Source organism: Heloderma suspectum, chromosome 11 (assembly GCF_057233095.1).
Source record: "Heloderma suspectum isolate Gila_16-S chromosome 11, 16-S_ref, whole genome shotgun sequence".
In the NCBI taxonomy this organism is placed as follows: Eukaryota; Metazoa; Chordata; class Lepidosauria; order Squamata; family Helodermatidae; genus Heloderma; species Heloderma suspectum.
This window is the reverse complement of record NC_139468.1, coordinates 2,497,098-2,522,973: the sequence shown is the minus strand read 5'-3', so window position 1 is coordinate 2,522,973 and position 25,876 is coordinate 2,497,098. Positions and strand designations below refer to the sequence as shown.

The following is a 25,876-nucleotide window of genomic DNA, read 5'->3' as shown; positions in this document are numbered from 1 at the left end:
CTGTGATTCATCCAACCCAGCATTTCTCATGATGTACTCTGCATATAAGTTAAATAAGCAGGGCGACAATATGCAGCCTTGTTGTACTCCTTTCCCAATTTTGAACCAATCGGTTGTTCCATGTCTGGTTCTTACTGTTGCTTCTTGACCCTCGTACAGGTTTCTCAGGAGACAGGTAAGGTGGTCCCATCTCTTTAATAATTTGCCACAGTTTGTTGTGATCCACACAATCAAAGGCTTTAGCGTAGTCAATGAAGCAGAAATAGACGTTTTTCTGGAATTCTCGTGCTTTCTCCATGATGCAGCGAATGTTGGCGATTTGATCTCTAGTTCCTCTGCCTCTTCGGAACCCAGCTTGTACTTCCGGTAGTTCTCGGTTCGCATACTGCTGAAGCCTAGCTTGTAGGATTTTGAGCATCACCTTGCTGGCATGTGAAATGAGCGCAATTGTGCGGTAGTTTGAACACTCTTCGGCATTGCCCTTCTTTGGAACTGGAATGTAAACGGACCTTTTCCAGCCTTGTGGCCACTGTTGAGTGTTCCAAATTTGCTGGCATATTGAGTGCAGCACTTTAACAGCATCATCTTTTAGGATCTTAAATAGCTCAGCTGGAATACTGTCATCTCTGCTAGCTTTGTTGTTACTAATGCTTCCTAAAGCCCACTTGACTTCACTCTCGAGGATGTCCGGCTCCAGTTCAGTGGCCGCACTATCATGGCTATCAGGGACATTCAGATCTTTCCTGTGTAGTTCTTCTGTGTATTCTTTCCACCTCTTTTAATCTCATCTGCTCCTGTTAGGTCCCTGCCTTCTTTGTCCTTTATCATGCCCGTCTTTGCACAAAACGTTCCCTTGAGATCTCCAGTTTTCTTGAAGAGATATCTAGTCTTTCCCATTCTCTTGTTTTCTTCAATTTCTTTGCATTGTTCATTTAAGAAGGCCTTCTTGTCTCTCCTTGCTATTCTCTGGAACTCTGCATTCAGTTGGATATATCTTCCCCTTTCTCCCTTGCTTTTCGCTTCCCTTCTTTCCTCAGCTCCTTGTAAAGCCTCCTCAGACAGCCACTTGGCTTTCTTGCATTTCTTTTTCTTTGGGATGGATTGAGTTGCTGCCTCCTGAACAGTGTTACGGACCTCCGTCCATAGTTCCTCAGGCACTCTGTCTATCCGGTCTAATCCCTGAAATCTATTCCTCACCTCCACTGTATATTCATCAGGGATATGATTGAGGTCATACCTGAATGGTTGAGTGGTTTTCCCGACGTTCTTCAATTTCAGCCGAAATTTTGCAACAAGCAGCTCATGATCTGAGCCACAGTCAGCTCCAGGTCTTGTTTTTACTGACTGTATAGAGCTTCTCCATCTTTGGCTGCAAAGGACTTAATCAATCTGATTTCGATATTGACCATCTGGTGATGTCCATGTGTAGAGTCACCTCTTGTGCTGTTTGAATTGCCGTGATAGGCTACATATATATTTATGTTGCCTATCATGGCTAAAGACATGGATGTAAATGGCGGCAGCTACGCCATTTGCGTCCCTGCCCTGAGCCGTGATAGGCTACGTAGATACTTACATAGCCTATCATGGCTTGCCAGGGATGCAAATGGCAGCTGGCGTAGCGGACGCCATTTGCGGCTGCAGCCCGGCAGCGGCTGGAGCTGCTGGAGCTGCCGCCGGAGCTGCTGCCAGAGCAGGCTCTGCTTCGCGGGGCTTTTGCAGGGTGGTGGGGTGGGTTTCTCCATTCACTGGAATTCAGCCTCCCTGGGATCCGTGGCGGAATTCTCTAACATCCCTAATTTTGAGAGAGGGAGAAAAATGTCTCCCTATCCACACGCTCCACACCATGCATAATTTTGTAGACCTCTGTCATGTCTCCCCTTTCCCTCCTTTCTTCCAAGCTAAACTATCCCAGCTGTTGTAACCTTCTCTCATAGGGGAGATGCTCCTTGATCACTTTAGTTGCCCTTTTCTGCACTTTTCCTTGCTTACATTGAACCACATTTGTCATTTAGATGCCCATTCTCCCAGTTTGGAGAGATCTTTTTGGAGCTCTTCACAATGCCCTTTTTGCTTTAACCACCCTAAATAATTTGGTGTCATCTGCAAACTTGGCCACTTCACTGCTCACTCCTAATTCCAGGTCATTTATGAACAGGTTGAAAAGTGCTGGTCCTAATGCAGATCCCTGTGGGGCCCCACTATTCACTTCCCTCCCTTGGAAGAATTTACCATTGATTCCTACTCTCTGCTTTCTGTTCTTTAACCAGTTACTGATCCATAAGAGGACCTGTCCTCCTCTTCCGTGACTGCTAGGTTTGCTCAGGAGTCTTTGGTGAGGGACTTTTTTTTGACAAAAAACTTTGTCAAAAGCCTTTTGGAAGTCCCAAGTAAACAATGTCTACCGGATCACCCCTGTCTACATGTTTATTGACACTCTCAAAGAACTCTAAAAGGTTAGTGAGAGAGGAATTACCTTTGTGGAAGCTGTGTTGATTCTTTTTCAGCAGGGCTCATCCTTCTATATGCTTACTAATTTTATCCTTAACAATGCCTTCAACCAATTGAAGGACTATGGGCTATACTTCCTGGAAGATGGGCTGTTGGGTAGGGACGGGTTGCACCTCACAAAGGATGGGAAGAATGTGTTTGGCCACAGCATGAAGAACTTCATCAGGAGGGCTTTAAACTGAATCCTGCGGGGAAGGGAGATGTAATGTTGGGGGTAACAATGGACGTAGGCGCATGCACTGCAATGGAGAGAACAGCTTTGATAGCGCCCAATAATAGTCTTCAGACACATGTAGGAAGAAAGCCAGACTATGAAGCACATGGTCTTCGATGTCTATATACTAATGCCCAGAGTATGGGAAACAAACAGAACGAACTTGAACTCTTAATACAGGAGGGAAATTATGACTTGATAGGTATAACTGAGATGTGGTGGGATGACTCTCATGACTGGAAGACGGCAATTGAAAGATATAACTTGTTCAGAAAGAACAGAAAGGGAGGTGGGGTTGCACTGTATGTGAAAAATACATATCTCTGCCCAGAAATACAGGAGGATGAGCTTGGTAGCCCCATCGAGAGCATCTGGGTTGAAATAAATGGAGCAAAGAATAAAAGGAACCTGGTGGTCGGAGTCTACTACCAGCTACCCAATCAAGGAGAAGACGAGGATGAAACTTTTGAAAAGCAAATAGCCAATGTTTTAAGGAAGCATGATGCAGTAGTAATGGGGGACTTCAATTTCCCCGATATTTGTTGGGAGACAAATTCTGCAAAACATGGCCCCTCCAGGAAATTCCTGACTTGTGTGGCGGATCACTTCCTCCTACAGAAAGTAGAGGAAGGAACTAGAGGATCGGCTATCCTTGACTTGATCCTAACCAACACAGATGACTTAGTGGATCAAGTAGCAGTTACAGGAATTCTGGGGGAAAGCGACCATGTTGTACTTGAGTTCTTGGTTCTAAGGGAAGCAAAAGCCAAGTGTGGTCAAACGCGTACCCTGGATTTTAGGAAAGCTGATTTTCATAAACTCAGAACAATGATCAGTAAGGTCCCATGGCAAGCGATGCTAGCGAGAAAAGGAGTCCAAGATGGGTGGGAGCTTTTAAAAAAGGAAATTCTCAAGGCACAATCACAAGCAATTCCAACAAGAAGAAAAGGTGGAAGACAACAGAAGAAGCCAATGTGGCTTCACAAAAAGCTTAGAGATGACCTGAAAACAAAAAAGGACACATATAGGAAGTGGAAAGAAGGCCAAGTAACAAAGGAAGAGGACAGGCAGGTAGCACAGAATTGCAGGGATGGCGTCAGGAAGGCTAAAGCTGAGAATGAGCTGAGGTTAGCAAGGGATGCTAAAAACAACAAACAGGCTTTCTTCAGCTACGTGCATAGTAAAAGGCAGAGGAAAGAAATGGTGGTTCAGCTATTAAATAAGGATGGCAAAACGATAACAGATGACAAAGAAAAGGCAGAGGTGCTCAATTCCTACTTTGGCTCAGTCTTCTCCCAAAAGAGGGTCTGTGACCCCCCTGGCAAAGGCGAAGTACAGGCTGAAGGGGCAGGATTGCAGCTTGAGATTGATAGGCATATGGTCAAGGAACACCTAATTACTTTGAATGAGTTCAAATCTCCAGGGCCAGATGAACTGCATCCTGGGGTAATAAAGGAACTGGCAGAAGAACTCTCAGAACCGCTGTCTATTGTCTTTGAGAAATCATGGAGGAAGGCGGAAGTGCCAGAGGACGTGTCCCTATCTTCAAAAAGGGTAAAAAAGAGGAACCTGGGAACTACAGACCAGTCAGTCTGATATCAATCCCTAGGAAAATTCTGGAGCAGATGATAAAGCAATCCATCTGGAAGCACCTTGACAACAATGCCGTGATTACTCGAAGCCAACATGGATTTGTCAAAAACAAGTCCTGCCAGACAAATCTGATCTCATTTTTGGATCAAGTCACCTCCCTTGTAGACCGTGGTAATGCTGTAGACATCATATACCTCGATTTCAGCAAAGCTTTCGACAAAGTGCCCCATGATCTCCTGATGAGCAAACTAGCTCAAAGTGGGCTAGATGAAACAACGATCCGGTGGATCCACAGTTGGCTACAGAATCGGACTCAAAGAGTGCTTCTCAATGGGACCTTCTCAAACTGGGAAGAGGTAACGAGTGGGGTACCACAGGGCTCAGTCCTGGGCCCAGTGCTCTTCAACATTTTTATGAATGACTTGGAGGAGGAGGTGCAGGGAATGCTGATCAAATTTGCAGATGACACAAACTTGGGCGGGATAGCTAATACTCTGGAAGACAGAAACAAAATTCAAAGTGATCTGGATAGACTGGAGCGCTGGGCAGAAAACAACAGAATGACATTCCTGGCCCCTCCAGGAAATTCCTGACTTGTGTGGCAGATAACTTCCTCCTACAGAAAGTAGAGGAAGGAACTAGAGGATCGGCTATCCTTGACTTGATCCTAACCAACAGAGATGACTTAGTGGATCAAGTAGCAGTTACAGGAATTCTGGGGGAAAGCGACCATGTTGTACTTGAGTTCTTGGTTCTAAGGGAAGCAAAAGCCGAGTGTAGTCAAACGCGTACCCTGGATTTTAGGAAAGCTGATTTTCATAAACTCAGAACAATGATCAGTAAGGTCCCATGGCAAGCGATGCTAGCGAGAAAAGGAGTCCAAGATGGGTGGGAGCTTTTAAAAAAGGAAATTCTCAAGGCACAATCACAAGCAATTCCAACAAGAAGAAAAGGTGGAAGACAACAGAAGAAGCCAATGTGGCTTCACAAAAAGCTTAGAGATGACCTGAAAACAAAAAAGGACACATATAGGAAGTGGAAAGAAGGCCAAGTAACAAAGGAAGAGGACAGGCAGGTAGCATAGAATTGCAGGGATGGCGTCAGGAAGGCTAAAGCTGAGAATGAGCTGAGGTTAGCAAGGGATGTTAAAAACAACAAAAAGGCTTTCTTCAGCTACGTGCATAGTAAAAGGCAGAGGAAAGCTGCATCCTAGAGTCATAAAGGAACTGGCAGAAGAACTCTCAGAACCGCTATTCTCTTTGAGAAATCATGGAGGACGGGGGAAGTGCCAGATGACTGGAGGAGGGCTAACGTTGTCCCTATCTTCAAAAAGGGTAAAAAGGAGGAACCTGGGAACTACAGACCAGTCAGTCTGACATCAATCCCTGGGAAAATTCTGGAGCAGATGATAAAGCAATCCATCTGGAAGCACCTTGACAACAATGCCGTGATTACTCGAAGCCAACATGGATTTGTCAAAAACAAGTCCTGCCAGACAAATCTGATCTCATTTTTTGATCAAGTAACCTCCCTTGTAGACCGTGGGAATGCTGTAGACATCATATACCTCGACTTCAGCAAAGCTTTCGACAAAGTGCCCCATGATCTCCTGATGAGCAAACTAGCTCAAAGTGGGCTAGATGAAACAACAATCCGGTGGATCCACAGTTGGCTACAGAATCGGACTCAAAGAGTGCTGATCAATGGGACCTTCTCAAACGGGGGAGAGGTAACGAGTGGGGTACCGCAGGGCTCAGTCCTGGGCCCAGTGCTCTTCAATATTTTTATGAATGACTTGGAGGAGGAGGTGCAGGGAATGCTGATCAAATTTGCAGATGACACAAAATTGGGAGGGATAGCCAATACTTTGGAAGACAGAAACAAAATTCAAAGTGATCTGGATAGACTGGAGCGCTGCGCAGAAAACAACAGAATGACATTTAATAGGGACAAATGCCAAGTTCTGCATCTAGGAAAAAGAAACCAAATGCACAGTTACAAGATGGGGGATATGTGGCTCAACCACACTAGAAGCGAGAAGGATCTTGGAATTGTTGTCGATCACAAGCTGAATATGAGCCAACAATGTGATGTGGCTGCAAAAAAGATAAATGCTCTTTTGGGCTGCATTCATAGAAGCATTGCTTCCAAATCCCGGGAAGTACTAGTTCCACTCTACTCAGCACTGGTTAGGCCTCATCTGGAGTACTGTGTCCAGTTCTGGGCACCACACTTTAAGAAGGATGCAGACAAACTGGAGAGGGTTCAAAGGAGGGCAACAAAGATGATCAGGGGACTGGAAACAAAGCCCTATGAAGAGAGACTGAAAGAACTGGGCATGTTTAGCCTTGGGAAGAGAAGACTGAGGGGAGATATGATAGCCCTCTTCAAGTACTTGAAAGGTTGTCACAGAGAGGAAGGCCAGGATCTCTTCTTGATCATCCCAGAGTGCAGGACACGGAATCATGGGCTCAAGTTCCAGGAAGCCAGATTCCGGCAGAACATCAGGAAAAACGTCCTGACTGTAAGAGCAATACGACAATGGAACCAATTACCTGGGGAGGTGGTGGGCTCTCGCACACTGGAGGCCTTCAAGACGAGGCTGGACAGCCATTTGTCATGGATGCTCTGACTTTGGTTTCTGCATTGAGCAGGGGGTTGGACTCGATGGCCTTGTAGCCCCCTTCCAACCCTACTATTCTATGATTCTATGAATTTACCAGAAAATGGGGGGGGGGAGCTTTACACGTGCTTCCCCCCGCTTTTCCCTCTTTTCTGAGTCTTCTATATGTTTCATTAAGAACATAAGAAGAGCTCTGATACTGGATCAGGCCAAGGGTCCATCCAGTCCAGCTTTCTGTTCACACAGTGGCCAACCAGCTCTCAACCAGGAACCCACAAGCAGGACAGGAGTGCAAGAGCACCCTCCCACCCATGTTCCCCAGCAACTGCTGTACACAGGCTCACTGCTTCTGGCTCTGGAGGTGGCACAGAGCCATCAAGACTAGTAGCCACTGATCTAGCTCCTCTTATTTCGGGTTTTCCTCTTTTCACGAGGGAACTCAAGCGCTGTAATTTGATAGCTCATTAACTCCAATCTATTTAAAAATGGAATCAAGGTCATTGAGCGTGGGAGATGCCCTGGAGTTTGACGGCATCATCTAAAGGTGTCATCTGCAAACATCCATGAGTGAGCAATCTCAATAGCAGGATAAAAGCTCTGTGTGAAGGAGCCCTTGGTCTGATTCAGCGTCAAGGCTCTTCCAATGTTCTTATGTTCTCTTATGTTCATTATGTTATAAGCAATACGGCAATGGAACCAATTACCTGGGGAGGTGGTGGGCTCTCCCACACTGGAGGCCTTTAAGACGAGGCTGGACAGCCATTTGTCAGGGATGCTCTGACTTGGATTCCTGCATTGAGCAGGGGGTTGGACTCGATGGCCTTGTAGGCCCCTTCCAACCCTACTATTCTATGATTCTATGATTCTTATGCTTTCCCTCGTGAAAGCTGTGTGTGTGTGTCGGGGGGAGGTGGTGGGCTCTCCCATACTGGAGGCGTTCAAGCCGAGGCTGGACAGCCATCTGTCAGGGAGGCTCTGACTTGGATTCCTGCACTGAGCAGGGGGTTGGACTTGATGGCTTTGCAGGCCCCTTCCAACCCTACTGTTTTATGATTCTGCGTACTGATCTGCTTGGCTTCAGCATGGTGGCTGTATCGTGTGTCTGTGGAGAAGGCCTCAGACCCTGTCGGGAGGATAAAAGGGGTAGGGGTGAGGAGGCCGGGCTCCTTCGTAGGATGTGGTAAACCTGCCACCACGTATTTAAAATGAAGAAGCGTGAGGCCCGGGTCTCCGCTCCTCCAGCCCCTCTCAAAAGCAGCTGCTGCTCCAGGCGCAGCAGAACGCTGGCCCAGCACAGCGGCTGACTGACTGCTGTGGCGGAAGGCTGCTGCTTGGCGTGGTGGCAGGCCAAGCTCCCTGCACGCAGCCAGGACAGCCTTCTGCACCACAGTGGCTGGCAGCTCTGGCAGGTTCCCAAGCAGAGCCAGAGGAAGGGCTGCTGCTCAGGGCTGACCCCCTCCCGGGCATCCGTGGGCAAGGGGAGCAGGGCAGGGGAACGACCCTCCCTGGCACCTTTGGGGGATGCTGCTGGTCAGAACAGAGCGGGCTGGGCCAGCAGGACCAAGGGTCTGACTCAGTACCAGGCACTCTGGTAGCGGAAAAAGGTCCTGGCAGCAGAAGCAGGTGGTTCTGCCCATCCCTGCTGCTTTGGCATGTGGCGATGAGCTTGTGTAACAGAGCAGCTGAGAGGCTGAGCTACAAATCGAGCAGTCCCTAGTTCAAATCTTGCCTCTGCTATGGACTCACTGGGCGACCTTCAGCAAGCTGCTCACTCTCAGCTTCCCCCATCTGTAATATGGGGGATGCTAAGACCGACTGGCCTTGCAGGCTTGCTGCAAGGCTTGCAACCGGATAATGCATGCAAAGTGCAGTGGGCACTCGGAAGTGTTAAGCTGTGGTTAAGAATACATGAATGACAAATGGTTGCACAGATCCAATCGCTCCTTCCACCAAGACCAGCTGACTTACGTAAAGACTTCTGTCCCCCAGCCTGCAAGGTACGTGAAGATGCGGGGGGCCAGATCTCTGGCCGGGTTCATGGCACAGCCGCTGTTCATGGCCATGGAAGAGGACAACAGTATGATGAGAAGGCCGACCGCCATGGGTTCCAGTCCCTTCGGCACGCCAAGATTGTCCACATCAAAGATGGCAAAGATGCCCAGGAGAAGAAATGCCGTCGACATCACCTGAAAGGAAATGGATTCACCCTGCACCAGGCTCCAGGAGAAAATCCCCAGCTGGTTAAAATGTCCTGTCAAGTGCATGGGGCCCCTCTGGTTTCACAGGAATGTCTCAGGCACGACCCTCGCCCTGGACGGCCGATACGGCTGTATGTTCAGTGACGGGGTGGCTGCGAACTGTAAGGAATGCCAGGCAGTGGGCTGTATGAGTGCAGCAGGTCTCTTTGTGCCCCTCAAACAGCGCAGCCCCTGTGCCCAGCCCACGTTCATCTCCAGCGCAGGAGGACAGAAAAACCTGCCCCACAATACAGAAGGTGGCGGCGGGGTACGTGTGTGTGTCCTATGCCACCTTGCACAGGAGGGATTATGTGTTTCCTGTTTTTAGCCTGCCTTCCCTGTGTTCAGTTTTATACGAATGTTCCCCCATAGAGAAGCTCTCTTGTGGACAGATCCTGACATTCTCTCAAACAGCTCTGTGCTGAAATGCTTCCAAATCCATCTTGCAGGGCTGGAAAAATAAAACTACCCTGGAATTTGGCATAGCTAGCTTCTGGGAAGTGGGAATATTTTTCCAGCCCTGGTATTTTATTTTTCATTTATTTATAAATGTATGAGTTGCCTTTCAGCCCAGATAAGGCCACGAAGGCAACTTGCAATTAAAAGTAAAATTTCAAAATGTTAAAAACAACTTTAAAACCTCACCAATAGCAGAATTATGAGCAGGAGAGAATCTTAAAATGATACTTCACTTTCCACACACATGCCCTCAATTAATAAAGTTCTCCTGTTTCTACTGCACCCCTTCCCAGTGGCTCAGGGAGGGTAGGAACAGTTAAAATTAAACACCCAAATTAAAAGCAAAATACCACTGACATTACTCCAGCTACTTCAACCCTGGTTGTGGATTGCCCACCAAGCCACACTGGAGAGTATAACTGGGTGCTTCTTACCTGATCTGCAAATCCATTTGTCAGGGACAAATACTCCTCTGGGTACGTTGCAAAAATATGTGCTGTAGCCTTTGGTCCTGTGACATTGAACTCCCCGCCAGTGTAGTCCATAAGCGCATCTAAGGAAATAGCATTTTATCACACACTTCAAGGGTTCGATATACGTATGTCTTCTCAGTGATCTTTACAATGACCTTGTAGCATATGAATGAACATCACAAGGCAAAAATCACTGGATCATACTCACTTGAATAATAAAAATGATCATACAACTTGCCCAAGTCTGATGATATCTTTTCTCCTGCTTTTCCATTCTGGCATCCTATTTCCTCAGTCTAAACTAGTCTCTTTTTCTGGCATCTGTTCCACCGGTAATCCTTTGAAACTTTCATCCTGCTTGGATCCAAATGCAACCGTAGGCTAACACCTTTAGTGGGGCCCACCAACTAAGGCTGCGATCTTAACACATTAGGAAGCAAGCCCCACTGAAGACACTGGGACTTACTTCTGTGTAAATGCCCCAGGAAGCGAGCCAGCTTTTGAGTTGATCAGGCTGGGTGCAAAGTATTTTTCTAAAGGGTTGGGGGAGAAAAGGGCATTGCTCAGGCAAGGCGAGAAAGCCGGGGCTACTTTCACCCAGGGCCTCAGAGTGCTGCAGCAGGCTGCTTTCCTGCCAAAGTGAAATTAAAACATCGGTTCCACGTGACACCTAATATAATGCTGTGTTCCCCATAAAAATCTCTAATGTGGCAGCATTCCTGAATTGACCCCTCCATGAGACGGCCCTTGTTCTCTTCACACAGGGTGGGGGCAGGGAGAGATCTAATTACTCGTTTCCTCTTTCCAGCCAGAGGAATTGCTCATATTTTTAATGCTTTTATTTATTATAAATAGTGATAATAAAAAATAGGACCAATGACTGCAAAGAGGAAACCAGAAATTAGAGCCCTCCCCTGCTGGTGGCAGGAAGCAGGCACTGACTGATTTAAGGTCCAGTCCAGGAATGCTGGCCACAGCACAGCACAGAAACAACTAACTGCAGGTGCAGAACCCACCTTAAAAGAAAGGGTCAAGGAGGAATCTACCAAGTAAAGGGACAGTGGCCCCAAAAAGCTTCAACAGCGTTTCACTAATCCACGCTGGATGCCTTGGTGTTGCAATAGTGCATGCACACCCACACACACACACACACACACACACTAGAAATCAGGTCCAAAAAAAGAGGCAGACAATCCAGGAGCCACTATACTGTTTGGCAACAAAGTTTTATGGACAGAACAAGTGAACAACAAATGAAGAACATTCTGGAGCAAACAGCTGTTGTGGAAGCAACCCTAAACTGTAGATTGACAATCCCTATTCACAGACTAGGTCCTTTTTGTTTTTTTCGGCAACATCCTTTGCTCTCCCACCCCCATCCCATTTTGTGGGGCAGGTGGGGGGGTGTTCCTAACACCAGTCTGATGAACTCACAAGCTTGGTGACCTTTTCCTTGGGCCTAACAGTGGCATTATCCTACTATTACTTTGTGTCTGTTTTTTTCCTGATGGACCCACACAGCTACCTGGAATTTTTATCCCTTCACTTCAGAAGGTGTGGCTGCTGGGCTTCACAAATGGCAGCTAAACCGTCCCAGAGTTTCTGGGAGAGGGTTCTGAAATTTCTCACAAATCTTTTCCATTAACCCATCACTTGCCATTTCAGTTGGGAACCTCAAAACAGACCTGATCCAGCAGGAACAACTGTTGAAATGAAAAGGGATTCCTGCAAGCAATTTCACTTTTCACAAAAAGATTGACATTTAAGCAGAATGTTTTGCTTTGTGGGAAAGTTTCCTGTGGGGTTTTTCTCCCACTCACCATAATTGACCCCGAAGACAGCAGCTGCTCCAACAAAGGCGCCGAGGTATTGGGCGAGGGTGTACGCGGGAAATTTGACCCATTCCATCTTTCCAGTCAGGCACATGGCAAAGGAAACGGCTGGGTTGATGTGACCACCTGAAAGAGAATTGGGGACAATAACATGGATTTTTATTGGTTTTATTCTTTACTACATTTCCATGTTGCCCAATAGCTGAAGCGTTCTATGTATTGCATGTAGAAGTTGGTTAAGAAATTATATAAGAGTCTTATTTAGAAAACAACCATACTTGGCCCTGCGATTGAGTCAGTGCTTGCTGTAGCTTTTTGAAGGCCCCTGGGCAAGACCCCCCTCAATGGGACCCCTTCCTCAGTGAATCTGCCTTCTCACCGCCATTGTAACCAGCTGCTCTTGCTCTTCCTCCTCCTCCTTGCTTGACAGGTAGAGAGCCAGAACTTTTCTACATGAGGCATTTACTGTGCGCTCGTCATTCTCTACTCACAGTTGTTTACGGGTTCTTTGGAGCACTTTTGGTGAGTTTTTTTAAAGCAGGAAAAATGCAGTATTGGTGAAAGTGAAAGAAAATGCTTTTTTCGCTTGTGTATTTGTGCTATTCCACTACGCCACAGTGCCACCTAGAGGTTATGTAGTGGAAAAGCAGGAAAGGAAATGCCCTTCATGTAGCGCTCAGATCTCAATTCTGCAATGAAACCAAAAGGAGAGACAGAACATTAACAGCCCCTTGTAGATAAGCCCCCAGTGAGCGAGTTGGCCATGGCATCTGCTTCTCCTCCTTCTCACCACCACTGTTGCCTGGGCCAGTGAGAGGCAGGTGAACATGCAGCTTGCAAGGGTGAAGAGGAGCAGCAGTTCCAGGAGGCTCTTGTCAGTGGGGCCCTGCTGGGGTGTGGGCCCTTGGCAGGTCCCAGCCGTGCCGACCTTGGATGCCGGCTCTGGATTTAGTTCTCCAGACACGTTTCCTTTAGTATCAGCAGAGGGAGCAATTCACTGGACAATGAACAGAGGATTTGGTGGCCAAGAAACCAGGTGTGCTTGCTACCCACTTTAGAGGATGTTGAGGTATAGGGGTACCACGTCATTAAGTGATTTCATAGATATAACAAGTATGAAATAAAGCTCCTGCCATAATAAATGTGTTAGTCTTTAAGGTGCCACAAGACTTTCTGTTGTTTTTGTTGTAACAGGCAAACAACGCTGCCCCTCTGGAAGTAAATCCCCCTTTTTCATGAGCCCATTTCTGTTCAGGTGGTAAAATGCAAACTTCCTTGTTATACAGAACTCCTCCCCAGCCAGAATTTGTGGATGCTTCTACACTGCCACATGTGCCTCCTTGAAAATCTGGCACGTGATCAGTGGCAGCGCACCCGCCCTGTATGCTGAAGGCCCCAGCTTATATCCCCAGCGGCAGCACGTGAGAAGAGCCCTGCCGGATCAGGCCAAGGTCCATCTAGTCCAGCATTCTGTTCACAGAGTGGCCAGCCAGCTGCCCCAAGCAGGAAACCCCCAAGCAGGTCAGGGGGGCAACAGCACCCTTCCGCCCATGCTCCCCAAGAACTGGTGTACACAGGCACACTGCCTCTGATCCTGGAGGCAGCATGTAGCCACCAGGACTAGTAGCCATTGAAAGCTTTATCCTCCATGAATTTGTCCAATCCCCTTTCCAAGCCATCCAAATGGGTGGCCATCACTGCATCTTGTGGTGGCCATCACTGCATCTCCTGTTGGAAGGGTCCCGTAGCAGGAGATAGGAAAGGTTTCTCCCTGCCTGAAGAGGCGGAGAGAGCTGCTAGACAACAGACTCTGGGCGAGATGGAGCAGTTGTCTGGCTCAGGAGAAAGCAGCTTCTTCTGTGCCCCTTCAGGCCTTTTTCTATGATCAGGAGGGCCAAGTGGTACCGCTCATCTTGAGCTGTACCCCTTCAGGCTGCAGGGAGGTGGGGGCCATGTGCTTGGATACATCCAGCGCATACAAAATCAGCATGTTCAGGGAAAGTCCAGATTGAACCATTCGCTCTGGCAAGCTAGTTCTGATGTGCAGGGCAGCCTTCCCCAAACTGGTGGCCTCCAGATGTGTTGGACTGCTGGGAACTGTAGTCCAAGCCACATGGAGGGCTTCAGGATGGGGAAGGCTGGTGTAGGGGGGTTAAAGTGAACCGCCATCCCAACCACGCAACTTCCCACCTGCAGCCTCAACTGCCACAGTCCAGGAATAGCTTTGCCAGTTGATTCTGCTTGACTGTATAAAAATCAGGCCTTCTTCATCGGCATCAGCAAGGAGGACACGCCGCCCCCTGCACCCAGATACTTGTCAGCCACTGAAGACTTGGGTTGGCCCCGTGTTGTGCCAGCAGGTATTCTGCTTCCTGAAAGAGCAGCGCTCAAGCACTGGCATTGCATCCCATCTGCAGCAAGGTTTCCCTTGCGGAGTATTTCGAGGGAAGGAGAACGGACGACTTCTGACCTTACTGAAATGCTTCTGATAGCAGCGACCTTTGTCTGTCAAAGGGGAGCTGTGGAGAAAGGGGCCCCTCCGTGTGATGCCTCTGTTTGCTTGCACTGGGGGTCAGCGTGTTATCTCGGGTGCCCAGAGAGCGCCTCTGACGTATCATGAGCAGGCAAACGCAGATAACAACAGTTGGATCAAGACCGGCATTGTAGCTTCCCCCAAATGGTGTGACCTACAGTGAGCAGCAGAGAATTAACTTTGAACTTTTGATTTCTTCTTTCAGATTCTTCATCTTAGGCTGATGGCTGCTCATTCCACACACCCATGAGGTGGCTTTTCAAATCCCCTTGTCTTTCGGGTTTCTTTTAATCACATGAACAATTTTCCCCTCTTTCAGCAATTGCAAATATGGATTACATGTGGCAAGGAAGCACCACCATAGTTTGGACTAAAGAGTTCATTTAAAAAAAAAAAAACTACAATAAGGCTTTATTTATTGTTAATGGTTTCTTTTAAAAGACTGACGGCATGTCCTGCTATGGTTCCATTGTAGTAAATGTGATGATATTGCCAGGTGGGGTCCCAGTTAAAATGATGGATTGCTCAATGTTGACCATCCCCGCCCACCAGTGGAATTCAGCCCCTGAGAGCTGCTCTGAAATGGAATTCAACCCTGGGGCTGAAGGAGGTTCAGCAGCCCTGGGGTAGAGCTGTGTGCAGAGCAGAAGAGGGGAAGGGCTGTCGCTCAGGGGTAGAGCCCCTGCTTTGCATGCAGAAAGTCCCAGGCTCAACCCCCAGCATCTCTAGGCAGGGCTGGGGAAGAATCTTGCCTGAAACCCTGGAGAGATGCTGCTGCCAGTTAGGGGTGTACAGATTTTGCAAAATCTCATTCGTCTGTGTTTTGCAGATTGCCAGGTGCCATTCGTTCCATAGTCCACACGCTGATGGAATTTATTTATTTATTACATTTATATCCCACCTTTTTTCCTCCTTAAGGAACCCAAAGCAGTGTACATAATCTTCCTCCTCCATTTTATTCTCACAACAACAACCCTGTGAGGTGGGTTGGGCTGAGAGTCTGTGACTGGCCCAAAGTCACCCAGTGAGCTTCCATGTCTGAGTGGGGACTAGAACCCAGATCTCCTGACTCCCAGTCCAACACTCCAGCCACTAAACCACACTGGCTCTCACTGGACTTTTTCCAATTTCCCAAATTTGTGCAAATTCACATTTGTGAAAATGCACAAATCCCCTCCAAAATGTGCATTTTCATCCTTTAGCCTATGGGGGAAATGTGCATTTTCAGCCAGTGTTCTTTGTTTTACATATTTTTTTACGACTACATTTGCATAAAATTCTGGACAGTAAAAAAAAACGGTCCGCAAGTCCACGGGATCCATGTGACTCAGGAAAAGCCGGTCTGCTGCGGAATCCTATTGCAGATGCCTCCAGCAACCCTACTGCCAGACAATGTTGGCTAGAGTGACCAGGGATCCAAGGCAGCTTCCGGTGTCTGATATCTCGAGGCCGTGGGTCCTGAAATCCATCCAGGAGAAGAGAATGAACTTCAGTTCCTCTTCCTCCCTTTGCAGAGTACCTACAAAATAGCCCCTGCTGAAGGCAGACGTGAGCCACCACCTTTTGCAGGGCTGGCCCAAGACGCTTGCCGCCTGGCAGGGCTGCACCGCACATTTGGAGAGGTGTGCTGCAGAATCCCTTCAGAGCTACGGCCAAGATTGGTCAGGCACTCCTCTCCATCTCAAACTGCCTTGATGGAGCCCCCTAAGAAGCCAACAGAAACAATCACTCGGGTTGCATGCACAGCCAGGCTGGGTTCGCAGTCACCTCACGAGTAACAACATTGCTCTCTGGGTTTATTTTTACAGAGTCCCTTGGCAACAGCTCCTTTCACACTGCAAGCAACAGCTGAGATTCATTTTATTTCTGATAACAGAACAGCACCCCAGCCAAGCCAACCTTGCGTGAGACAGCTGACTCCCACTTATCTCTGCCTTAATGGGATTTGGCTCTCTCCCAGTCTAGTGAGTCAGTCATGATCTAAGCCAAGGAAGCTCACCTTGGCCCATGATCCCTGGGTCACCTTTGCAAGAGGCAAGAAACAGACAGGCAGATATTTTGAAAAAGGCCAGTTTGACAGTCGCTTGTCATTAGGTACCCATGTTATGCATTTTGCCTTACGCTCCTTATCTTCTTCCTCACAAGCTGTTGACAGACTTCAGTGATTCCCATGTTACAGCTGAAGAAGAATGTGTTCACTTGTATAGGAGGACACAATTACTATAGGAAAGAAAAAGCACCCTTTATTTTTTGATGATGCACCCGTTTGCTGTATGAGTCATCATCTTAGAAGGGGAACACAGGAGAGAGAGTGCCTCTTCTAAGACGGCATTTGCCACCTGCAAGTTTTGTAAGTGCTTGTATTAAAAATAATTTAAATAATTTAAAAACTGCTGCCCAGTTAATTGGGGATAGTGGCTCTTTTTAGCCAATTTAATTGATGAATCAACAGAACCTTGCACCTCTACTCAAAATATTCTTGTTCAAGATACGCAGGCTGTGTGTGTGTGTGTGAACATTACAGTAGAAGAAACTGGGGAAGGCACCAAGTACATGAAAAATGTGGTCTGTGCATTTGGAAATGCTGTATCCTCATTGCAAAATGTCAACTACAAAATCCACAAAAATGTAATCAAAACAGGAGCCAAGGGTGAGTTTTGCAATAGGAGCACATACTACTCTGCCCATTTTCCCTGTGAATTTCTTACAGATCTAGACTGCTCCTTAATGTGCTGGAACTTGAACTTTGGGAAAGGAGCTTGGTGAAAGGCATCTGTTTGTCTGCTTCTCTGCCACCTGAGGATCCGGCTCCTGCTCTTGCCCCTCCCCACCAGGTAAGTAAAAGGTGAGTGCCTGCACCGAGGCACGAGCCTCAGCCATGTGCAAGGAGCCAACAGAAAAGAAAAACAGGCTCCTACAGACTGGCACCACCCTGAAAGAGGACCAGCACTCGACAACAGCTGGAGCCTAGTGAGATGGGAAAGCCTAAAAGACCCAGAAGCTCAGATAAAGATGATAATGTGGCATTACCAAATATGAAACAGACCAGGCTAGACAAAGATGTCTTGTAGCCAGAAGACAGGCTTGGCTCTGGGGATTCTGTACTTCCAGTTAAGCATCGTTTTGCCCCACTCTGTTCAGAAATGGATTCACAAATATTTCCTGGTTTTGAGCAGGAGGGTAAGGTAATGTTTTATTGTTATAAGCCGCCTTGGGGGGATGTCTGCCCTGTAAGGCAGCCGAGAAATATTTTAAATAAATTAAAAAGGGCAGGTGACGCCAACTCTCCTCCTCCAATTGACAATCAGAGGACTGCAGATAGGAAATTGCTTGTGGGGCTGGGCCTGCCGATCAGCCGGACAGCCCAACCATTACGTTATACTGCTGGGAAGTGAAACTGTTTGGCTGATAGGCCAACTTGCAGCCATGAGCTTCCAAGGACTGAAATGGGCAAAATGCATGGAGCGAGCGATGTAGCGCTCCACCATCTCACTGAAGCTAAAGAAGGAACAACTCCCTTCAAAGTGAGAACTTTGAGACCATGAGACCATGCAATAGTACAGTCCTTGGAGAGGGGAACTTCCTGACCGGGGTTCTCTCTTCTGGACTGAACAACATCTGAAATTATTACGAGGCTCTTTTTCAGGTAAGCTAGATTTAAAATTAGTTAAGAGGTTTTCAAATAATGGCCAGTTTCTGATCATTCTTTTCACTTTCAAAGCTCAAAGGATCCCATCCTTAATTATGAAGATGAAAGGTAAACTAAGTCAGAAAGGGGTGGTCCCATTTTGGCATTCTGAAGATATGGTAGCAAGACCTCTGCTTTTCTCTAGGAAGGAGCACACAGGAGGGAAAGCATTTTCATTTAGACCTACAGCCTGCTCAGGTGGAAGTGAAGATCTTATCCACTGGGATGAACTACTTACAGAATTGTCTGTAAATTCTGTAATATACAGAATTGTCTGTAAATTCTGTAATATACAGAATTGTCTGTAAATTCTGTAATATACAGAATTTTCTGGAAATTCTGTAATTTACAGAATTTTCTGGAAGTACAATGGCAATCCCGAAAAACCCTAAGATGACCACTCAATCACTTGTAGACCCAAGTAATTTGTTAGTCTCCCCAGTAGGAAGTAACAGGAAATTATGAGTAAGTTGTTACTCATAATAACTTACAGCTGCAGAATAAGTTGAGCAGTATAGTCATCAGAAAGTACAGGGAACAGCTGGTAATCAAAGTGTAATCAAATATATCTTCAAACAATTATCTTACCCAAATGTATAGTAAAAAAAGAAGAAGAAGAAGAAGAAGAAGAAGAAGAAGAAGAAGAAGAAGAAGAAGAAGAAGAAGGTAGTGCTATACCATGTAAGGTTATAGATACAGAGTTGCAAACTCAACCCCCTTTAGAATACAATCCAGTAAAACCCAGGTTAGATAATATGACCACAGATAATTGGTTGAGTTATCAAGCTGTAACCTCCTTGGAATTAGGGAGTCCTCCAGCAATAGAAAATGGCACAAACATTTCAGGAAATGCTAAAAAGAATGGAAGTGTTTTTAAAGACAAGACAGGGTTCTTGAGCAAAGTGGAATTAATGGATGGAGGGTCCCAAGTGACCCAAGGTTTAAATTGCTATCATGGAACATAGCCAATTGGTCTTCTAAACAGTATGATAATCAATTCTTAGATTTTTAAAGTTATTTTGACATTGTACATCTACAAGGGACTTGGCAAGCCAAACCCTTAGTGGCTAATGGTTATAGATGCCACTATCTAGCAGCTACCCATCAATAATGGAATGGCCAGTGGAGGGTACAAATATTACAGTAACCATAACAGCTAGGACTCTTAGTATTCCCTTGTATTATGCTTGCAGAAATCTGTCTGATGGTGGTTAATGGTTTCCATACCACCCTGCTCCCAAACATGAACTGTGCAAAATATTTGGATGAAATTAGAGAACTATGTAGATTTTTTAGAATAAATACTAGTGTAGTGTTTATTATTGCAGAAGACTAATGCATCTATAGGAACAGATGATGCAAGTTTATATTGATGGTGTTGAATGGGGTACGGCTACCCTTGAAAGACCAGGTCCACAGCCTGGGGGTCATTTTGGACTCCCAGCTGTCCATGGAGGCTCAGGTGTCAGCTGTGAGCCGGACAGCGCTGTATCAACTCCATCTGATACGGCGGCTGCGCCCCTTCCTTCCCGACCATCTGCTCCCATCGGTAGTACATGCCCTGGTCTCCTCTCGTTTAGACTACTGTAATGCGCTCTACGTGGGGTTACCCTTGAAGACGGTTCAGAAGCTGCAGCTGGTACAGAACGCAGCAGCTTGCCTGATTAAAGGCAGCCGCCGGCGAGATCACATCACTCCAGTGCTGAAGGAGTTGCACTGGTTACCAGTTGTTTTCCGGGCCAAATTCAAGGTGTTGGTTTTGACCTTTAAAACCCTATATGGTTCCAGCCCAGCCTGTCTTAAGGAGCGCCTCCAGCAACACCAGACAGGCCGCTTAACAAGATCAGCCTCTTATGGCCTTCTCTCTGTCCCATCAGCCAGGACAGCTAGACTGGTGGGGACGAGGGAGAGGGCCTTTTCTGTGGTGGCCCCCACTCTGTGGAACTCCCTCCCTAGGGAACTCCGCCATGCCCCCTCTTTAATGAGCTTCCGCTGTGCATTAAAAATGTGGTTGTTCAGGCAGGCATTTGGGGTGGGTTAGGGTATTTTAGAAAATGTTTTTATTGTAGAATTTTATTGTTTTAAACTGTTTTATTATATGTTGTAAATGGCCCAGAGTGGCTGGGTGACCAGCCAGATGGGTGATTAATAAATTTAATAAATAAATAAATAAAATAATATGCCCACTATCCTTGTGTCCCCTTCATCGATCACTGCCTTGTTGTGGCGAAGGGGCTTGCGTAACTCAGTGAAGCCATAAGCTATGCCGTGCAGGGCCACCCAAGACGGACAGGTCATGGCAGAGAGTTCTGACAAAATGTGGTTCACTGGAGAAGGAAATGGCAACCCACTCCAGTATTCTTGCCAAGAAAACCCCATGGAACGTATCACAAGGCTAAAAGATATGACGCCGGAAGATGAGACCCTCAGGTCGGAAGGTGTCCAATATGCTACTGGGGAAGAGCAGAGGGTATTTCCAAGTAGTGCCAGAAAGAGTGAAGCAGCTGGGCCAAACCCGAAAGGACACTCAGCTGTGGATGTGTCTGGCGGTGAAAAGAAAATCCGATGCTGTAAAGAACAATATTGTTTAGGAACCTGGAATGTCAGATCAATGAATCAAGGTAAGCTGGAGGTGGTCAAACATGAGATGGCAAGATTGAACATCAACATCTTGGGAATCAGCGAGCTAAAATGGACAGGCATGGGCGAATTTAATTCAGGTGACCATCATATCTACTATTGTGGGCAAGAATCCCTTAGAAGAAACGGAGTAGCACTCATAGTCAACAAAAGGGTGGGAAAAGCAGTACTGGGGTACAATATTAAAAATGATAAAAATGATGAAGGCAAGCATGGCCTTGGTGTACAAAATGAAGCAGGACAAAAGCTAATAGAGTTTTGCCAAGAGAACATGCTGATCATAGCAAACACTCTTTTCCAACAGCACAAGAGGCGACTCTACACATGGACGTCACCAGATGGTCAATATCGAAATCAGATTGATTATGTCCTTTGCAGCCAAAGATGGAGAAGCTCCATACAGTCAGTAAAAACAAGACCTGGAGCTGACTGTGGCTCAGATCATGAGCTGCTTGTTGCAAAATTTCGGCTGAAATTGAAGAACGTCGGGAAAACCACTAAACCGTTCAGGTATGACCTCAATCATATCCCTGATGAATATACAGTGGAGGTGAGGAATAGATTTCAGGGAATAGACCTGATAGACAGAGTGCCTGAGGAACTATGGACGGAGGTCCGTAACATTGTTCAGGAGGCAGCAACTCAATCCGTCCCAAAGAAAAAGAAATGCAAGAAAGCAAAGTGGCTGTTTGATGAGGCTTTACAAGTAGCTCAGGAAAGAAGGGAAGCGAAAAGCAAGGGAGAAAGGGGAAGATATATCCAACTGAATGCAGAGTTCCAGAGAATAGCAAGAAGAGACAAGAAGGCCTTCTTAAATGAACAATGCAAAGAAATGGAGGAAAACAACAGAATGGGAAAGACTAGATATCTCTTCAAGAAAATTGGAGATCTCAAGGGAACGTTTTGTGCAAAGACGGGCATGATAAAGGGCAAAGAAGGCAGGGACCTAACAGAAGCAGATGAGATTAAGAAGAGGTGGCAAGAATACACAGAAGAACTATACAGGAAAGATCTGAATGTCCCTGATAGCCATGATAGTGCGGCCACTGAACTTGAGCCGGACATCCTCGAGAGTGAAGTCAAGTGGGCCTTAGGAAGCATTAGTAACAACAAAGCTAGCGGAGATGACAGTATTCCAGCCGAGCTATTTAAAATCCTAAAAGATGATGCTGTTAAAGTGCTGCATTCAATATGCCAACAAATCTGGAACACTCCACAGTGGCCACAAGACTGGAAAAGGTCCGTTTACATTCCAATTCCAAAGAAGGGCAACGCCAAAGAGTGTTCAAACTACCGCACAATTGCGCTCATTTCACATGCCAGCAAGGTGATGCTCAAAATCCTACAAGCTAGGCTTCAGCAATATGCGAACCGAGAACTACCGGAAGTACAAGCTGGGTTTAGAAGAGGCAGAGGAACTAGAGATCAAATCGCCAACATTCGCTGCATCATGGAGAAAGCAAGAGAATTCCAGAAAAACGTCTATTTCTGCTTCATTGACTACGCTAAAGCCTTTGATTGTGTGGATCACAACAAACTGTGGCAAATTCTTAAAGAGATGGGAGTACCAGACCACCTTACCTGTCTCCTGAGAAACCTGTACGAGGGTCAAGAAGCAACAGTAAGAACCAGACATGGAACAACCGATTGGTTCCAAATTGGGAAAGGAGTACGACAAGGCTGCATATTGTCACCCTGCTTATTTAACTTATATGCAGAGTACATCATGAGAAATGCCGGGTTGGATGAATCAGAGGTCGGAATTAAGATTGCTGGGAGAATTATCAACAACCTCCGATATGCAGACGATACCACCCTAATGGCAGAAAGCGAAGAGGATCTCAAGAGCCTCTTGTTGAGGGTGAAAAAGGAGAGTGCAAAAGCTGGTTTGAAACTCAACATTAAAAAAACTAAGATCATGGCATCTGGCCCCATCACTTCCTGGCATATAGAAGGGGAAGAAATGGAAGCAGTGACAGATTTTACTTTCTTGGGCTCCAAGATCACCGCAGACGGTGACTGTAGCCATGAAATTAAAAGACACTTGCTCCTTGGGAGGAAAGCTATGGCAAACCTAGACAGCATAGTAAGAAGCAGAGACATCACCTTGCCAACAAAGGTCCGTCTAATCAAAGCTATGGTTTTCCCAGTAGTAATGTATGGCTGTGAGAGCTGGACTATAAGGAAGGCTGAGCGCCGAAGAATTGATGCTTTCGAACTGTGGTGCTGGAGAAGACTCTTACGAGTCCCCTGGACTGCAAGGAGGTCAAATCAGTCCATCCTAAAGGAAATCAACCCTGACTGCTCATTGGAAGGACAGATACTGAAGCTGAAGCTCCAATATTTTGGCCACCTAATGCGAAGAGAAAACTCCCTGGAAAAGACCCTGATGCTGGGAAAGATTGAAGGCAAAAGGAGAAGGGGACGGCAGAGGATGAGATGGCTAGATAGCATCACCGATGCAATGAATATGGACTTGAGCACGCTCCAGGAGAGAGCGCAGGACAGGAAGGCCTGGCGTGCTATGGTCCATGGGGTCACGAAGAGTCGGACACGACTGAACGACTGAACAACAACAACAATCCTTGCGTATTGGAATCAGATACTCATTGTGTTTGGGGCAGTTTTCAATCATCTGAAGATACCAAATGTAATTATGCAGGGTTCTGTTTGGCACAGTTCACAAGAGGAGGGATTTGTTAATATTAAAGGGTACAACTAATGGAGATCAATATGGGGAATATACTCACTTTACAATATTGGGTGGTAGTGTAATTGATTATATAGCAATTTCTTGATCTGCATATGGTGTTCTTTTTGAGTTTGATTCTAGTATAGAAAGTGATTACCTAACCTTGATGGTGATACTGATGTGTTTAGCACACAGTAACTTTCGTTAAGACTCTCAGTCTCAACTTAACAGAGATTTAAGTGTGACTGCTAATAAGAGAATTTAAGTGGTCACCTGTAGTTGTTTTATTTTTTACTTTTCTTTTGCAGACTGAGGATTTCATGGCTGTTCACAATGCTATTCACTTAGCCAAATCAGCTATTGAAGCCATAAATTTATTTCTGACTTTGACCATTAGGTTGCAAGTTCACTTAAGAACTAAAGTGAGGAACATTAGTTTGGGAAGGACTCTGGTAGCAACTGGTTGGTTTGATAATGAATGCAAACAAGCCAAAGGTCAACTGAGGAGGATCTATCAGAAATATAGAAACACCAGCTCAGCAGCCTTGCTAATTAAGTATGTAGCCTAGAGGCAAATGTACCATCCTCTGATTAAGAACAAAAAATGACAAGAAGTAAAAAATGCATGGCAAACTTTGATTAAAAACCTCTCGTGATAGAGATACCTGCCTTTTTTGATGCATGATAGTTAGCAAATGCTTGCACTTCTCCAGTGTGTGTTTTTGGCTGAGAGGAATGGCTGCAGCACCATCAGTCACTGTTTTTTTTACCTCAATCCTGCGTTTAATCAAATATTGGCTATGACAGAAAATTTACCTGAATGGCCATAATTCTCAGTAATTGAGGTAAAGAGCACAACTCAGGCTTTTAGCCACTATCCTACACCAGCTCTCTTCCAAACCTTTGTAGCAATGCAGTGAAAAAAGTCACCTTACCAGAAACACCTCCGGATACATATATGGCGATGGTGATGGCCATAGCAAAACCAATGGAGATCATTGGCGCTCCTCCCATGGCCCCTCCACTAAGGACGGATTGCGCGACACACCCGCATCCCAGGGCCTGCAGTTTCAGAGACAGGATAACAGGGTGACCACCATTTCAAATACCAGAAATGCCAGAATACCAGAAATGCCAGAATACCAGCCAGATACTAGAAAAGGATGCATCCCCCACTCCCCAAGCAGAGTGTTCAGTGCTTTCACTGTAATCTGCCCACTTTCTCTATGGATGCCTCCAGATGGAGCTTTTATTATGCCATTGTCCTGCCTCATTCACAGTATTTTACACAGGGCAAGGCGTGTGCAGCACATTTCATTAGGGTGTGCACCCAGGGAATTTTATTTATTTTTATTTTTTAAAGGCGAACATTTGTTGAATACTCAAACATAAAGGACAAACTAACTAAAGAAACTAAAACTTAACTAAACTTAAAAAAAATTTTTTTAACAACTAAACGTTACTTAAACAATACAAACTTAAAAGATGAGACACAAAATACCACATTTTTGCTGTAGTGATAACCAGGTATATACAAAGATAGTCAATTTTCATGATAACCAGATAATGAGCTAACCCAAATTGACCAAACTAATAATAGCTCCTATCAAGGAGATAACTGATTTGGGACCCCACCCACACCTGTAAAAATTAGGGGCAATCCTCAGTAAATAGACCCCAGGCCAGGTCTGCCCCTCTGTGTGGAGTTTCTCCTGCTGCTAGCTGGGCTGCCTGAGATATTTCCCCACCCCTCTCTGATAGGTGATGACATGGAAGCAGCCTCAGCAGGGCGACATGTGCTCCCTGCACAAAGATTACGGACACTGTAGACACTGCACTCAACGTGGCTGTGTATATAGGTCACAGAATTTTCTACAATAGAAGTCAGACGGGGAGGAGTGGACCAATGGTAATGCAGTGCCTCAATAGCGGGGACACATGCTGCAAGCGAATGCGGGCTTCCTATACATTTCTACCACATCTATATTACGCAATTTGGCGCTTATTGCATAATACAACAATCCATCGTTTAAACCTAAAAGAGATTAAATTAAAACACAAAGCCGCTTTTTTTGTGAGACTTTAGGGTGGGCCTGGGCATGCCTGGCACACTCTGTATGCACACCTGTGGCAACAGATGACATGGTCTCCCCTCGTTTCCTCCCATGTTTCCCCACCATTCCTTTTGTCATTTTTCTTACTGCAGAAAGTCTGTTCAGAAAACAGGGTGGAAATGCAGCACATGGCCTTCTGAGTGGTAGGGCCAGGAGCCCTCTGTCTGGAAGCAGCCCAAGTCTGTGACTTTTTTATGTTGATCTCCCCCACCCATGTCCCGGCCCCTTAGGCAAAGAGTGTACCATGCAATTAAATTAAAACACAAA

General features: G+C 46.2%; 1 protein-coding gene across 1 annotated transcript in view; it reads right to left on the bottom strand.

The window, feature by feature from the left end:
* AQP9 (aquaporin 9) overlaps nucleotides 1-25,876 on the bottom strand; it is a 45,081-nt gene that overhangs the window by 3,566 nt on the left and 15,639 nt on the right. Inside the window, exons 2-5 of the mRNA XM_084817826.1 lie at nucleotides 24,431-24,557; nucleotides 11,931-12,068; nucleotides 10,072-10,190; nucleotides 8,910-9,127 (exon numbers count right to left, since the gene is read on the bottom strand). Coding sequence (XP_084673952.1) covers nucleotides 8,910-9,127; nucleotides 10,072-10,190; nucleotides 11,931-12,068; nucleotides 24,431-24,557 — 602 coding nt within the window. The remainder of the gene's footprint in view (nucleotides 1-8,909; nucleotides 9,128-10,071; nucleotides 10,191-11,930; nucleotides 12,069-24,430; nucleotides 24,558-25,876) is intronic.